The sequence below is a fragment of the Parambassis ranga genome, chromosome 15, assembly GCF_900634625.1.
Source record: "Parambassis ranga chromosome 15, fParRan2.1, whole genome shotgun sequence".
In the NCBI taxonomy this organism is placed as follows: Eukaryota; Metazoa; Chordata; class Actinopteri; family Ambassidae; genus Parambassis; species Parambassis ranga.
The window spans coordinates 18,708,363-18,723,330 of record NC_041035.1 but is presented as its reverse complement, the minus strand read 5'-3'; the positions used below and the strand labels follow the sequence as shown (position 1 = coordinate 18,723,330).

Genomic DNA, 14,968 nt, shown 5'->3' with positions numbered 1-14,968 from the left:
ATTCACCACATTTTAGCCAGTGCTCCGTGTCTTGTTGCCACAACAACTCTGCTGCTTGGCAGTGAGAAACCCTGCTTCTCTGTTGCAGGCAGATCGCCAGAAAGCACCCAGAAAACCCAAAGCGAGTGCAGACAGCACGGCTCCACGGCGTACACTGATAAATAGTGGAGCATGCTGGGCTGCTGCTGAATGGGCCATGTCATAAGACTGACTTGAGAATCCAGAGCGGCACACAGCTGCTGGCACTGGATGAAGCTGACTCCATGTCACACATCCAGCTCCACTGTGCAGATGTGTCAAAATCTGTGGCGCCGTCTACAAAGAGCATATTGAATTGCATTCGGAGACACTCACTCAAGACACTCGAGCGCATGAGCACTCAGGTAGATATGCACAAACTCAGCACACACACTCACAGTCTCTGTCTTGCCCTGTGTGTCCTCCTTTGCTCTCTCTCTCTCACTTCCTCTGTGAAGAGGGGCCCAACTTCAGTCTCATTAGCTTTATAAAGAGATGTGGAGGGGAGAGGAGAAAGAGGAGGAGAGGGGAGGGGGAGGCAAAAGAGGCTGGGGGGTCAGATTGGTGAGTGATGAATAGGGTATTACACAGTGGAATGCACCACTTAGGCCATAAAAGGGGGTGTAGAAAGTGCACAACTACATTGCAGAGCCAGATGTTGTGAGTGTGGAGATGTGGAGAGCGAACACCAGGAGCTTTTTCATTATGTCTGTGTATGGATGAGAAAACACACCGTTGTCTTTGGCTCCTTGGCGTTAAAACAGTAGTGAGACATAACTACTGTGATGCTGTCGCCCACATTTTACCCCCTTTTCTCCCTGATCCCCTCTTCCTCCTCACGGTTTCCCCCTCTGTTTCTGGGAAAGCAGCAGTTTAAGGGGGGAAAACAAGTGCGTGGAGCCACGAAACAGGTCAGTTATTGGAACTAAGCAAGGTGCTGTTTTAAAGAGTCTTCAAAGTGAGGGTGTGAGTATATATTTTTTGAAGGTTTATTCCAAATGATCTAAGCTGGGAAGTGGCTTTTGGGGTACACAAAGATTTACTTTGCAACCAATCTTTTTGATGTCTCTTGTGATGTGATCTTGTCTGATTTACTCTCAAGTTGTTAATGATACATTTACACAATGAAGAGCTGCTTGACATGTGCTGTATGCTATATAGCAACAATTAACAGCAAACAGTGGCTGCACATTCAAATATTATTGCTACAAAGAAACTACAGGAGAACTTTACAAATGTGTGTCGACAAAGTCTGAAGAAGTTTCAAAAGTAGCTGAGCAGTCAGATCTGTAGGAGCAACAATGTGGGGTGAGAGAGAGGAGGGGGAGAGCACCTTACAGCCAGGCTGCCAAGCTTAAGAACAGCGTGCCTAATCACGAATATGTGCAGGCTACAGTATGTGTGGGGAGAGAAAGAAACTTTCAATAGCTGTGTGTGTGTATGAGAGTGTGTGGTGTATGTGCTTGGAGGCGCTGACTAATGAACTGACTCTCTAACGAGCCATCCTGCTCCACTGGCCTTTTCACAGCTTTCCTGGCATTTGGTCTTAAAAATAATTTCACGTCCCAATGTGTTCCCCTTAAACCGATAAGCCATGCTTTGTCTCCGCTGAATTAAGGACGATGACATTTACAAATGTTACTACGCTGAAGATGGGGGCGTGCAGGAAAAAAAAAAAGGGGTGGGGGGGTAGATAATTGGTGACTGGTAGAAGAGGTGGGTGCCATGCATTTTACAAGGGGGCATTTTAATAAACCCAATTTGTTTTACATTGAAGAAAGCCTGTCAAGCATTGACTGTTTTGTAGTCCTTGATTTAATAGCTACATAATTGCCACAAAATGCCAAACATGTCACAGCATTTGTGTGTGCATGCATGCGATTCTATGCATGTTTACACATGTGTGTGTGTGTGTGTATGTGTGTGATCCTACAGAAGGGAACATACTGTATGAAAATAAGCCCCTAAATAAACCTACTCAGCTTGGTTAGGCTTGGCTAGTGAGGCAAAACACACCATATCAAGAGTGCTGCTCTGGCACTTTGATGGAGGCTGAGTGCACACACACACACACATACACACACACATTCTAAAGCATCCTAATAAAGGCTTCAAACCTCCTTCTTTTGCTTTCTCCAGACAGGACTGAGACAACATGAACATCACAAGTCCAGACTCCAACTTCACCTTAACCTCCTACACAGACAACATCATTCTCTCCAGCCTGACAACCACCACCATCCCCCCCACCATCCAGCAGCCACCATCCTATTCATCAGACACCTATGACCCAGAATTCACCATCATGGTGGTGCTGGGTTTATCATTGCTGCTGGCAGCGTTAGCAGTCTTCTTAGCTGTGTGTCGGCCATCGGATCAGGACGGGGACTCTGAGGCGAGCTGCGGCCCAGGAGAGGGCCTGGCTCGTGGGAGAAGCTTGTCCAGTGAGCCTCAGCTCAAGCAGTGGAGGAGGCTGGGCTCATATCGCCGTTCATACAACCTCTCCTTCAGACGGCCGGCTCATCGGAGGCCGCACGAGCGCGAGAGCGAGAGCGTGCATACATCCCAGCCTCCAACCCAACAGACGCTGCAGCCGGAGACCAGAGAGGGGCCCCACATCAGCACGCCTTGTCTGTTCGACTATGTTACTGAAATCTGACTGGAGGACAGAGTGACGGAGGACTGACTGGTGCACAGCAGTGATATTCTGTGCTGGAGCGACTTCAGTTTTTGTTTCAACTTTCTGTGAATTCTAGGTAGATGCAGTTTGCTGTAAATGTACTTAAAAATTAGGCAATCGAAAAGCCATTTCAGTGGGGCTGCACGTTTTTGTGATTCTATCCTCTGCAGCAGGTACAACTGTTAGGCATGGATGGTCTCTTTCATCACAGCGCTGCACGATATTCACTAGAGATCAAAATGATTTCAGTTCAATTACAGACAACAATAATTTAATATAAAAAACCAGCAAACAAATGCCTCAAAGGACACCATCTCAGTTTATTCTGTATAATAGGCTCTAAATGAGTTTTTAATTTCAGCAATCCCAGGGCCTGGGGACGGGCTCCTTTCCTCCACATTATAATGCTAATTGCTCTGAAGCAGTAAACCGCATCCACCTGGTGATTCATGTACATTAAGACGCAAGATGCAACCTGAGCCAAAAAAGACACCACTGTGTAGCTGATAAAATAAAAATGACTTTACTATAAACCTGTGTTTCACTGTGTGTGTGTGTGTGTGTGTGTGTGTGTGTGTGTGTGTGTGTGTGTGTTTTCTACCTGAAGGATGCTTGTTCCTTGAGGCACACTTTCCAGGATGCTGGTCTCATAGCTGTTCTGGAGGAAGATGGGTCTGTTGTCATTAACATCCTGCACCTCCACAAAGACAGTGGCTGTGCCTGTCCTCCGACTTCCTGCTGGACCATTGTCTGCACACAGAAATGTTATATTTTATAAATCAATCCAGTATCTTTCCATAGAGTATAGGAAGCCTAACACTGTCATAAACCCAGAATCCCACATTTTTTCTTTTCTTTTTTTTTTATAAAGCTGTAAGACCGTTGGTACATGAAGGCTTGCGTCATGTTCAGCTACATTGTGTGTAATTCTGATCTCTTGCACTGTTTTACATTATCTCTGCAACTCAATTGTGACTCTGGTCTCTAAGCACAGATAAGCTACTTTGACTCACTGGTTCAAAACAGGAAAACCTCAGAGTTTTTGTTCTTTCTTTTCTTCAAACAGGAACAAAGGCCATTGAGCAAGAGTCTGAAATCACTGCAGCTGTGCATGCATCAGTTTTTTTTCCATCATTTTCACACAGTAGATTTGCTTTTTGCTTTTAGTACCCTATGTTTATACCCTTATGCATGCTGTGCTGTCTGTTCCTATGTTGCTACCTGATACTATCTATCTATCTAGAGCACCAATGAGTGTGACAAAAACAAACTAGTTTTTTTTTTGTATGAATAAAACATGATAGGTATTTATGACACACCTATAGCTTCTACAATCAGCGTGTATGCTGCCTGGGTCTCTCTGTCAAGGCCAACCACTGTCCGGACAACTCCGTCTCTGAAGCCCACGCTGAATTTTCCATCCTGATTACCACCTGAAAATACACAACACTCAATCATTTCACTGATTCACCTACTGTACTACTACCCAGAAACCAAAAGAAGCGAAGAAAATACAATATACATTACAGATAAATGATATATGTACATTATATACCACTGTAAACTTTTGTGTTTGTTTCAGTTTTTTACTGACAAATACAGTCTTACAGTCAAACATCTTAATGTTAGGCCAAAAACTACAGTTGTGAGCTAAAGATCTGCTATCAAAGCTGAACCCTCCATTAAAGACCAGAGTTTCTACCAGAAGCATGCATGCATGAGGAGCTCAACTCATACATAAACTCACACAGAGATGGATGATGGGGGAAACGTGCACACAGTCCCCATAACTGCACAAATACACACACAAAAAGAAAACAGACTTCCCACTGTGACCTCTGACCTGTGATGAAGTAGCTAAGTTCAGCGTTGAGACCAGCGTCGTTGTCAGAGCAGCTGAGGCGTGCTACTATGTAGTCTCTAGGGACGCTCTCACTCAGGGAAACATTGTACACGCGAGGGTTGAAGGTGGGCGTCTCATCATTAACATCCAGAACTGACGCACGCATACAAACACAAAGACAGAAAGACAAGAGGACACACAGATAGATGTACATGAGGACAGTAAATATGAACACTTTTCACTTTTCTTTCTTGTTTGTGTTCTTCTGAGCTTCTTCTGACTCATCTGATCCATTTAGGAAATACCATAAATACCAATCATTTTATGTTTCCACTTATTCCTTTTATGGGTTTTTTTCATATTCATCCAGCAGATGGCAGCATTTCACTCAACACATTACTTCATCTAATCTTCAAATCTCAGAGAAAAAGAGCAGAGGGAAATCAAACCTGCGACGGTGAGGGTCGAAGTCGAGGTGCGAGGGAACTTTCCAGCATCAAATGCAATAATCCTCAGCTGGTACTGAGCAATCTGTTCACGATCCAGGACTGCAGCGGAGGTGAGAACGCCAGTGGAGTTGTTCAGGCGGAAGTCAAGCCGAGGCATGCCCATCTGTAAGGCCAAAGTGATCAAGCCATTTTTATCCTCATCGGGGTCCTCCACCTGGACCTAGAGAGAGAGAGAGGTGAGGAGGTTACTGAAAGGGTAGAGACAGCAGACGATGGGTGTGTAAATGATTTTGAGTGGATAGCAGTGACTATGCAGCCTAATACTGTTCTTTAATAATAACAGCATTTCTAGAATTTTTGAAAAATTACAGAGTTAGATCATTTTTTTCTGTTCAGAACTTTTATAAAACATCATTATTTTACCCTAAAAAACGAGGATCCGATAGGCAGCCCCTCTGGTACTTCAGCAACAAACGGCAGGTTGAGGAAGGTCGGGTCATTGTCATTGAGATCCAGCAGGTTTACAAACACAGTGGTGCTCACTGACGCACGCAGTGGAGGTGTGCCACCTAAAGAGGGAGCCAGAGGGATATACAAGGACACACAAACACACACACACACACACAGACACACGGTCTTATGGTCAGAGGAGTTTATTAGCCACAGTAAAAAGTTCATGGTCAACATAAAACTTTAGGAAGGTGGCTTGAAGAAAGTGGCTAAAGGCTGAGAACTAAAAGCTCTCTACTGAGAATGATTTGCTTGCTGATGGTGCAAAGACTCAAATTTACCCAGCTAAAAGCAAACTGAGGTCCTGCGCACACTGTCAGTACTCACGGTCCACAGCAGAGATGACGATGGTCCTCATAAGCGCTGCGTTCCTGGGGTTTGTACTTTCCCTGTCTAGCGTCACCCCGCTGGTGCGGATCTTCCCTGTGTTGCTGTTGATGGTGTAGAAAGGGTTTTCTGGACTGATACTGTACGTGACTGTCCCATTTTCTCCATTGTCAGGGTCCACAGCCAACACCTGGACAGGGAGGACAGAGGAAAAACTTCAGACAACGTCCTGTATTCTGTATACGATGAGAAAACCTAGATAGACCAGATTTTTTGCCGATAATGGCAGGAGGAGAGACATGAGGATTTACCAGGAAAGGAATAAGAGTTTAAGCAGTATTAGTAAAAAGCACATCTCATACCAGCCCCTGAGCATCCTCTCATACAACCCCTCCTACTGTTCCAACACATCAGTCAGTTAAAAAATGGAAACGTCTCTTTTTGTGACAAAGTGGTGACGGGTGTTTAATGTGTGAAGCCGGGAGCCCGGCTAAAAACACTGGCTGATTTTTAAAGAGCTGATCAATTATTCAGCGTGCTGACTAAAAATGCTGGAAACTGGTTAATTGGTCATTAGAGGAACAAAGGTTTTGGAGGTTTTTTAATTATTGAAGGGACATGGTAGGCAGGCGTCTCACAGTGCCATTGATTAGCAGCTGCACAGACAATCGGAGGTGATAGAAGACATAGGGTAGTGCCTGGCCAGTTGAACTAATCAATTCTGGCCTGAGCGGAGCACATTAAAGGCGGTGAGCAAATATATTAGCCTTGTCTCTTGAACTGTGGTCCTGATCTGACTGCCGAGTGGCAGAAAAGGGAATCCTGCTTCAAAAGAGGATGCTAGAGGAGCCTCAGTGCTGTCTGTGTGTACAGCAGCTGAATGTAAGAGGCTACAGCAGCTGATGATGGGGTGCTCCTAAGATCTGAGCGGGCTGATCCCTGCACTGGACGAAGCAGCCAAATTCATTGGCTCACTGGACACCTCCAGGACGACTCAGCAGGTGGCCTCTTGTCACCATGGAAACACTAGCTGGACCAGGGCTACGTTGGGGCCAATTACAGGACTGTAAGGCTGGGTGGTCAGATTTATTGAAGAACGGTCAGAGGGGCAACAGCCTCTGTCCGCCGAGCGCAGAGAGTCACATTCAGTATGAGTAACTCAGGAATGGCTACAAGAGAGCGTGAATAACTGGAAAATGTAGCAACACTTCAGACTTGCATTTCTTTTCCTTCACTTTTCCGCTCTCTCACTCTGTGAGGCGAAGCTCACGCATCCTTTTCTGCCTAGCAGCTGAATAATTTGCTATGCGTATGACTGCAGGCTACATTTTAATTAGCAATCGGACTCCCTTAATTACACTTGCTGACGCCTCTTTAATTAATGGACAATCAGGGCGTAATTAACAACAACACACTGCCAAAGACACCAGCAGGACAATGTGATAGTTTGGGGGGTAATAGAGGAGTTTACTTTGTGATGACCTACACCATGATGTGACAATTTGTCTATCAATAGTTGACTATGCATACAGATGCACTCTAGGATGTGGACAGCTTTTTAGTTACAGTTGAGGAAACTTCACACTCTGATCATGCTGCTCTGAAAGAAAAATCATTGATCTCATTCAAGTTTGCAAAGTCAGAACAAACACCGATTGAATCTAAAAACAAGTGTTTTCACTGTCATACATGTCATCACTTCAACAGGCAGCTCTAGGTGCACTCACAGAGATAACATCAGTGTTAATTGGGCTCATCTCCACTACGTTGGCATCGTACGGCTCGTCTCGCCACACGGGGGCGTTGTCATTGATGTCCAAGATAGTGATGTTCACCTAAATTAAATGAGAGACATTAATGAGGATCAATAATTAACTCCAGTAACACAACATAAAGGAGCTTTGTTTTCATGTTCAGACAAATGATGTTGTTACCGTAGCGATGCCAGTCTTTTGCTGGGGGCCCACTCCTCCATCCACAGCTCTGATTATAAGGATGTACTCTGACTTCAGCTCCCGGTCCAGCAGGGCTGTGGTGGTGATCTCTCCTACAAACACACATGGAACAACCAGAACTGCAGAGTGAAGGGCTGAACTGACATTATAATGCAGTTTCTCATGTCAGAGTGAAGTGCAATGATGAGGAACGAGCTAACCACAGCAAAGGGAGAGCAATGCAAACACAGATTTAAATAAGCAGTGTTGTGTGTGACAGTTGAAAAAACAAAATTCTAAATTGAAATTGAGATGGAATCGGTGTGACAGTACACACACCCACGCACATACCTGAGCGTGAGTTGAGACGGAACTGAGATGAGCCCTCTAGGGAGTAGATGAGTGAGGCCTGGCCAAACTCCCGTGAGGCGTCCAAATCAGTAGCATTCACAAGCAGCACAGTTGCCCCTGAGGATGAGTGGGTGGGGGTGAGTGGGTGGGAGGGAAACACAAAGAAAGTTAGTGAGGCTGAAACAGGGGGGAAAAAAAACACCCAGAGTTCTGAGGAACATACGTGAAGTCTAGTGAAAAGGAAAGACAGAGAAGCTGCAGAGACAGGCTGAAATGGCATTCACAGAGCTAATTTCTTCACCGCCCCCATTCACAGCTCAACTGATGGCATGGCAGTGAGTGGGTTTATGGATTAGTGGATTATCAGCTTGTTTGGCACGGCCCATACTTGGCACAGACGTGATCAATACCCAGGCAGGCGAAGGGATGAGAGGCTAGACAGAGCTGCAGGGCTTGCCCTGAGCTCAGCATTGCAGACCAGGGCCTTAGGCCCCCACCTCAGGGCCAAACACTTTAGATAGTCCCCTAAACCTCAGTCGCGGCCCAAGCCGCTCAGCAATACGCTCCTTCAAATCGGGTCCGAGACATAAAAAGTGTCCGGCATCTGCAGCAGCAGCTCAAAAGAGAGAAAGGGGGCGGTCAAATATCTCATTTCCCTCAAGCGACTGGAAACTAATCTATTGTCTGGGATGAAAGAGTCTTCAAAATGCATGCATGAGAATGAATATAGCAGCCTGTGATTTCCCTTGAAGACTCAATATCCTATATTCTGAGAGCATTTATAAACATTATGCAAAATCAAAACAAATAAGACAGCACAGGCCAGAGGAAAGAGATAAAATCAAACATAAAAAACACCCTGAAGAAAGCAGAGGTATTTGTTGAATATGCTAACAGTAAGAGGTGAGTCTGTGCACCACACATAGTGTTCGAGTTGTTTGGAGTGTTTAAGTGCTGGTTGTGCAGACCAGAAAATGTCTGCTGCTAGCAGCTAAACAGTATAAAGTGACTCACCGGCAATAATGTTCTCTGGGATTTTGACGATGTAGGATTGCCTGCTGAACTCGGGTGGGTTGTCATTTTCATCCTGGAGGAGGCATAAACATCAACAACAGCTCTAATCAACGTGCTAAACAATGAGAAAATGCAAATGTCGCTTGAAAAAAAAAAAAGAAAGAAACTAAATACGGTTTGAAGCTGTCATTGCACATTAGCACCGAGATTAGCACATCTGGGAATTAACAAGACACTAAGAAGCACAAAATGTTTGTAATGGTGAAACGGTGCTGAAATATCTCTCTGATGAGGGATACTCAGCTGATTAAAGTGAAATCTCCATGGACTGATGTGTTTTATGTCCACAAACCGTGTGCTGGCTTCTGTTTCTGTCATCTAATCAGGTACTATTTTAAACCTGCTCTGTAAAGTAAATGCAGTTAGCTAAACTAATTATCCAAGCAGGCAATAGATTGTAGCTAATTGCATTGGTCGCTTTAGAACGCTTTAGAAAAATGGTCTTAAACAAGAGACGGAATAATGCACCAGCTGAGGTGGATATTAAAAGGAACATCGCTGCAATGAAAGCACAGGAAAAAAAAAGGCATCATTATTAGTCCCATTAAGTAAAACAAAGAGTAATCAAGACCTGTAATGGAAGTGCATCTACTGTCACACAGACTTTACATTTCTCACAGCTTCCCACTCATTGAATTAGACTCTATTTCACACCAACACATCCCGTTGTGTGGCTATTCACAGAGAGGCTCCCCACTGTGTGAGCCGCTGAGAAATGTTAACACTTTAACAACAGTCACTGGCACCATTATCTATCTGGGCTCTGTGTTAAACTGGTGCAAAGCATTGTGTGTGTGCGATGCTGCCAGCGAGTGATAAACCCCTGTGGTGTGAGTCACGACACTGTGGAGGACAGAGAGCCAGAGAGAGAGAGAGAGAGAGAGAGAGAGAGACATAGAGGGACTGCTGAATTGTTCCCAATCTCCCAGTTGGCTTAAGCATTCTTTCACACAGTGTTTGTCCCTTATGTAGGATGTGTATAGATATGCTCACTGCCCTTGCATATCAAGGAAAATTCCAGCTGGATTCATCTATTCTGCTCTGCCATTTCTTCTTTTATGAATAAAAAGTTACATGTATAATAGATGTCTATCTCAGGAGACGAGCTGAGAAGCCAGCGGAGATTGTGTTTATGAGTTTGGGTCGTTCCTTATGTTTTTACTGCTGTATTTAGAGTTTCTTATCAAAGGTCAAATAATGAGAAAACAAAAGCAAAAGGCAGAAAGAAAAGACTCTCTCAGAGAATAGCCCGTGTGTTTTAATTTCTATCTTGAAGATTCTGCTTAATGCTTTGAGGCATGTATAATGAAGCTGCCAACTGTAGCGTGGCAAGCTGAGATGCATTAAGCTATATGAACACTGACTGCAAACCTTTACACTGTGCCCACATTTCACAGTCTACCATCCAAAGCTTGAGATAAAGCAGAAAGAAGAAAGCATGTGTGATGCTGGTGCACCTTAAAACAAACAGGATGTGCACACCTGGAAGGATTCTGTGGGGACCGAAACATACAGCTTTATTCTCAAGGAGGAGAGATAGCATTTGTTATTAACTGTTGCTTATATTACATTGTATAGTGACTATGTGGAGGTTATTATATTATTATTAAATGTAGGTGATGTTAATCTAGCAACATAAATATGTCTGCTTTTGGTGGGCTTTCTTCACTAAGATGTGAAAGTTTATGTACACAAGCAAACCCTGTGAGAGCATGTACATAGGAGAAAATGTCTGTGCACCGATGGTCAACAATTGTCGTGGATGTTACATGTGAACATGTGTATCCATCATGAGATAAGAAAACCAACATGCAGCATCTGAAAAAAACTTTCAGCTGAATGCAGTGCAGCAATGCCTGGTAGAATTAGGACCTATAACCTTGTGCAGAGTGTCTTCTCTTTTCATTTCTTTATGACGTTTAAACACGTCTGATGCACCGAGAGCGTGAGCAGACAGCTGTGACTTCTTCCAGTGCCTTAAAATAAGACATTTAATGATAAGACTGACAAAAGCCAACCCAACTGGAAGCTGAGATAGCTGCACACACCCTGATAAAACTGCAAACAAAGCTGCAGCCTGGCATTGATCAAAAGGTACAAGGAATAATTCAAGAGAAAGGAGAAAACACTGAAAAGTCAGAGACATGTGAAACAATCTAGCGTGAGCCAGCTGACAGCTGTCACACACCGGGTCATCACTGTGATGAATATGACGCAGCTTAATCTTCCATCAGGACAAATGCAACATGTTCCGAATCACATCTGAGGAGATGGAAAGTTTTTATTGGTGCATTTTTTGGATACAAAGAGAGAAGGTTATTGTCAGAAGGTATGCACCATGTGCCACACTTTGGCCCTGAGTATGATAATAATAATAACTGAATCAGCTTCATTTCACACACATGCACTGCAGCCCTGAACTTGTCCATCACCTCTATGTTACAATTAACCTGGATATTAAACATAATTTCTCCTGTCAGCTCATCAGCATGAAGTCTATGTAATGTCAGTTTGTCCCCATGTTTGAATAGAGCGGGGTCTGATCGTCCCCCTTTTGTCTTCTACTTATTGGAAAGGGCAACGCAAGACAATAACACCTGACACCTGAACTCTGTCCATATTTTATGTGTGAAAACAGTAACAGTGTGTGTGTGTGTGTGCACAGACTGGGATGACACTTACTCTGAAACATCTGAAACTTTGTTGTATGTTCTGTACATGTCAGAAGGAACAGAGGATCATAATGTCATTTTATTTTGTGGCAGGAAATGTTCTTTTTTACGTCCATATGTTGGTGGGAAATGTGCTGTGGATCACACGGTGAAAGCCAGTTCTTCCCTGCAGCGGTTGACATTTATCATATTCAGAGGACACACTGCTATCTGCACCTATGCAGTAGTTGTACTATTTGTGTTACTACAGCTGAGGCCCTGCAGGTGTTGTGTGTTCGTTGTACTTACAATCACCTCCACTGTGACAGACACGGTGCTGTTGAGAGCCGGGTTTCCTCCGTCTCTGGCCATCACTGTCAAATAAATCATCCCATTGGGAACCATTTCGTAGTCCAGAGGCCTCATCACACTGATAACTGGAGAAGGGAACACACACACACGGGGGGTTTTCATTGGCTGTCAGCATCATCGTAGCTTTATCAACATGTGTTTGAAAAGGCGGCGTACCTGCGTAGCCTTCCACCATGATAATACTGAAGTAATTAGGGAAGGCTGAGGCTGAAGTGATGGTGTATGTCAGGAAGTTGTTGGGAGGAGAATCCTCATCTGTAGCCTGTGGGTGGGAAGAGTTGGGTGCCTTTAACATATGCTTAAGTGGCAGTCAGAAAGCCCACTGCGAGAAAAAGTTTGGACTGAGCGAGACAAAAAGACAGACAGCTAACCGGGCAGATGCTGCTGTGAACAGCACTTATATACACATGTGTATAGTTGCACAGCATGGGTGTGTGAGTCTGTGCATATGTATGCAGCCAGGAAGCCGTCAGTCAGCGGTGGCGTGTTATTGGACAGATTAAGAGCTGATTCTAGTTATTAGTAGTGCAGGCGTCAATGCTGGATGAACACCAACGGAGCCCAGACAAGCCAAGCAGGCAGAGGACAGATGAAACCGCACTTCGCAGGACTAATCCACAACAACATCAACAACAACAATGACACCCCCTCATTATTCTCCAGTTGGCAGGAACTTAAAGACGAGTCCTCCGGCTGTGAGGAAAGTCTACTGGGCCTCACTGGCATCATTAGAAGCTGGACAGGTTGTCAAAAACACTCACTTGTATCTCTCTGTAACATGCATATCTCTACTCTTTGATTTAATGCCAGAATGTTGAGTAAGCAATACCTTTCTTCCCCCACAACTTCCTAAGCAGCGGCTTTCTCCTCCAGACTGTCTTTTTGTATCGAATTTCAACAAATATTTTCACATTAGACAGTCGCTTAAGGTAAGAAGAATAGGGGCAGCAAATCAAATAACCGAGGAGGAGAAGAGAAAAACGGTTTAGTGTTTTGAATGCATAAAGTAGGAGGTACACACCTCCGAGCAGCAGAAAAGCTTCTCTTTGCTTTGTGTCTCAACACAGTCGTCTCCTCTTTCCTCCTTCTTTCCGTGTTTTCCTACAGTAGTAGTAGTAGTAGTGTGTGTGTGTGTGTGTGTGTGTGTTTGTGTAGTAGGTTCCAGGGCAAATTGCTGACACGCAAAACTGCACTTCTGGCTTTTGCTTTCCTCTCGGGCGGCGTATTAATATCAGTGGCGTTTAACTCTACTGACTAATCAAACACAGGGAGCCAGGCGTTGAGCCCTGCCATCCACTCCACGCTCTCACAATGTAAAGGCGGGCTGCCACAGTGCAGCGTGGCGTGGGTGGGCCACAGCAGATGTAATGGCCTTTTCTCTCCCGCATGCAATCAAAGCAAATGCTGAGCCATTAGTTACTATTGTGCCTGTGAACCTCTGCCTTTTGTGCAGCAGTGACTGATGGCTTCCACACCAGGCCGGCCTGCATGTCTTGAATACAGTGAACACTTAACTGTATGATTATAGTTACACACAGAGGAAACAAAGAGACGGCTGATTCTTCACTGTAGCCCACATGAGATGAGTCTCACCCTGATCCTCGCCACCGGCTGCACGGCCTGTTCATTCTCCATTAGCGAGCCCGCATACGCCTCCTTCTGAAAGAGAGGTGCGTTGTCGTTGATGTCCAGTACGTTGACGCGGATCCTACCCGTAGTCACCTCCCCACCACCGTCCCTCGCCAGCACGGTAAGCGTGAAGCGGCGCATTAACTCATAGTCCAGACTGGCACGCAGGAGGACCCAGCCGGTCTCATCGTCCAGAGAAAACCTGCATGAGAAAGACAAGTAGAGGTGCAGGGATTACCTTGTTTAAATACATTTGATGTATTTACTCATTCAAAATCAATACATAGACAAACAGACACATAAAAATAATGCTCAGTAAGGGCACTGTAACAATAAAACAACACTTTTTGTCAGATTATGTGAGTGTGTGATGTGGTCTGATGAGACGTGGTTGTAGCTCAGCTGTGTCTGGCGAAGCTTTAAGCCAGAAACAGTGCTGTACTATTGTTAACAAGGAGCCACAACAATTTAAATAATTAACGCTTTTTGTTTGAATGTATGTGTGTATGAATGTGTTTGTCTGGATCTTACTGGTCTGGCTCATCACTGAAGTAGTAACGAACAATCCCAAACGTGCCGGCATCTCCATCTGTAGCCTGGACAGGAAAGACGGGAAAAAATACAAGTTTACTGTCTGTAATGTCGAGGTTTCAGTTTTACTACTTATCCCAAGTTTGCTTCTGATATCGCTTTTTACTGAGATGAGAAATTATTTCAAATCTTTGATGATAGAAGAGCGCCATCTATTGAGGATGCATTCTATTACTTGTGTCTTTTTTCTGCTTTCTGGACTTTTGGGCCATATTTATGCAGCAATATCAAAAATTCTATAAGCTTCACAAAGTTTCAAGTAGCTCTGTAGATGCACAGGACTTGACTTGTAAATTAGCACCTCTTGTAAAACTGTTCATGGCCGTCACTAGCACAGCATGTTTCTGACCAGCTGGGGTCAACATGCACGCAGACCGATAGATTACAGAGACAAATACTCCAGCACTCATGCTGCTAAAGCACAAACTCAAGGCAGAGAAGTTCATCCGTGTGCCAAAGTTCTTCCGATGTAATTCACAAAGAATAAAAATTAAACCTCATTTTGTGACAGCTTTAATAAACCTCATAAACTTGTTTGT

The 14,968-nt window shown here is 44.4% G+C and overlaps 2 protein-coding genes across 3 annotated transcripts in view; one reads left to right on the top strand and one right to left on the bottom strand.

Moving 5' to 3' along the window:
* Nucleotides 1-14,968, bottom strand: part of cdh23 (cadherin-related 23) — a 130,735-nt gene that overhangs the window by 27,586 nt on the left and 88,181 nt on the right. Inside the window, exons 15-28 of the mRNA XM_028422897.1 lie at nucleotides 14,370-14,434; nucleotides 13,803-14,040; nucleotides 12,366-12,471; nucleotides 12,147-12,274; nucleotides 9,127-9,199; nucleotides 8,113-8,229; nucleotides 7,762-7,874; nucleotides 7,555-7,662; nucleotides 5,828-6,017; nucleotides 5,414-5,559; nucleotides 4,991-5,210; nucleotides 4,542-4,694; nucleotides 4,018-4,131; nucleotides 3,300-3,448 (exon numbers count right to left, since the gene is read on the bottom strand). Of these exons, the coding sequence (XP_028278698.1) occupies nucleotides 3,300-3,448; nucleotides 4,018-4,131; nucleotides 4,542-4,694; nucleotides 4,991-5,210; nucleotides 5,414-5,559; nucleotides 5,828-6,017; nucleotides 7,555-7,662; nucleotides 7,762-7,874; nucleotides 8,113-8,229; nucleotides 9,127-9,199; nucleotides 12,147-12,274; nucleotides 12,366-12,471; nucleotides 13,803-14,040; nucleotides 14,370-14,434 (1,920 nt within the window). The remainder of the gene's footprint in view (nucleotides 1-3,299; nucleotides 3,449-4,017; nucleotides 4,132-4,541; nucleotides 4,695-4,990; nucleotides 5,211-5,413; nucleotides 5,560-5,827; nucleotides 6,018-7,554; nucleotides 7,663-7,761; nucleotides 7,875-8,112; nucleotides 8,230-9,126; nucleotides 9,200-12,146; nucleotides 12,275-12,365; nucleotides 12,472-13,802; nucleotides 14,041-14,369; nucleotides 14,435-14,968) is intronic.
* Nucleotides 880-2,954, top strand: LOC114446974 (uncharacterized protein C10orf105-like). Of its 2 annotated transcripts, none has more exons than XM_028422899.1 (2): nucleotides 880-984; nucleotides 2,158-2,954. In XM_028422899.1, the coding sequence occupies exon 2, from the start codon at nucleotides 2,174-2,176 to the stop codon at nucleotides 2,675-2,677; it is 504 nt and encodes a 167-aa protein (XP_028278700.1). In that variant the 5' UTR covers nucleotides 880-984; nucleotides 2,158-2,173; the 3' UTR covers nucleotides 2,678-2,954. The 2 variants fall into 2 exon arrangements, with proteins under 2 accessions (XP_028278700.1, XP_028278702.1); XM_028422901.1 differs by having other exon boundaries at nucleotides 903-976.

Bases quoted from the DNA above. Each gene is read 5' to 3' on its own strand.
- LOC114446974 (XM_028422899.1), top strand. From the start codon at position 2,174: ATGAACATCACAAGTCCAGACTCCAACTTCACCTTAACCTCCTACACA.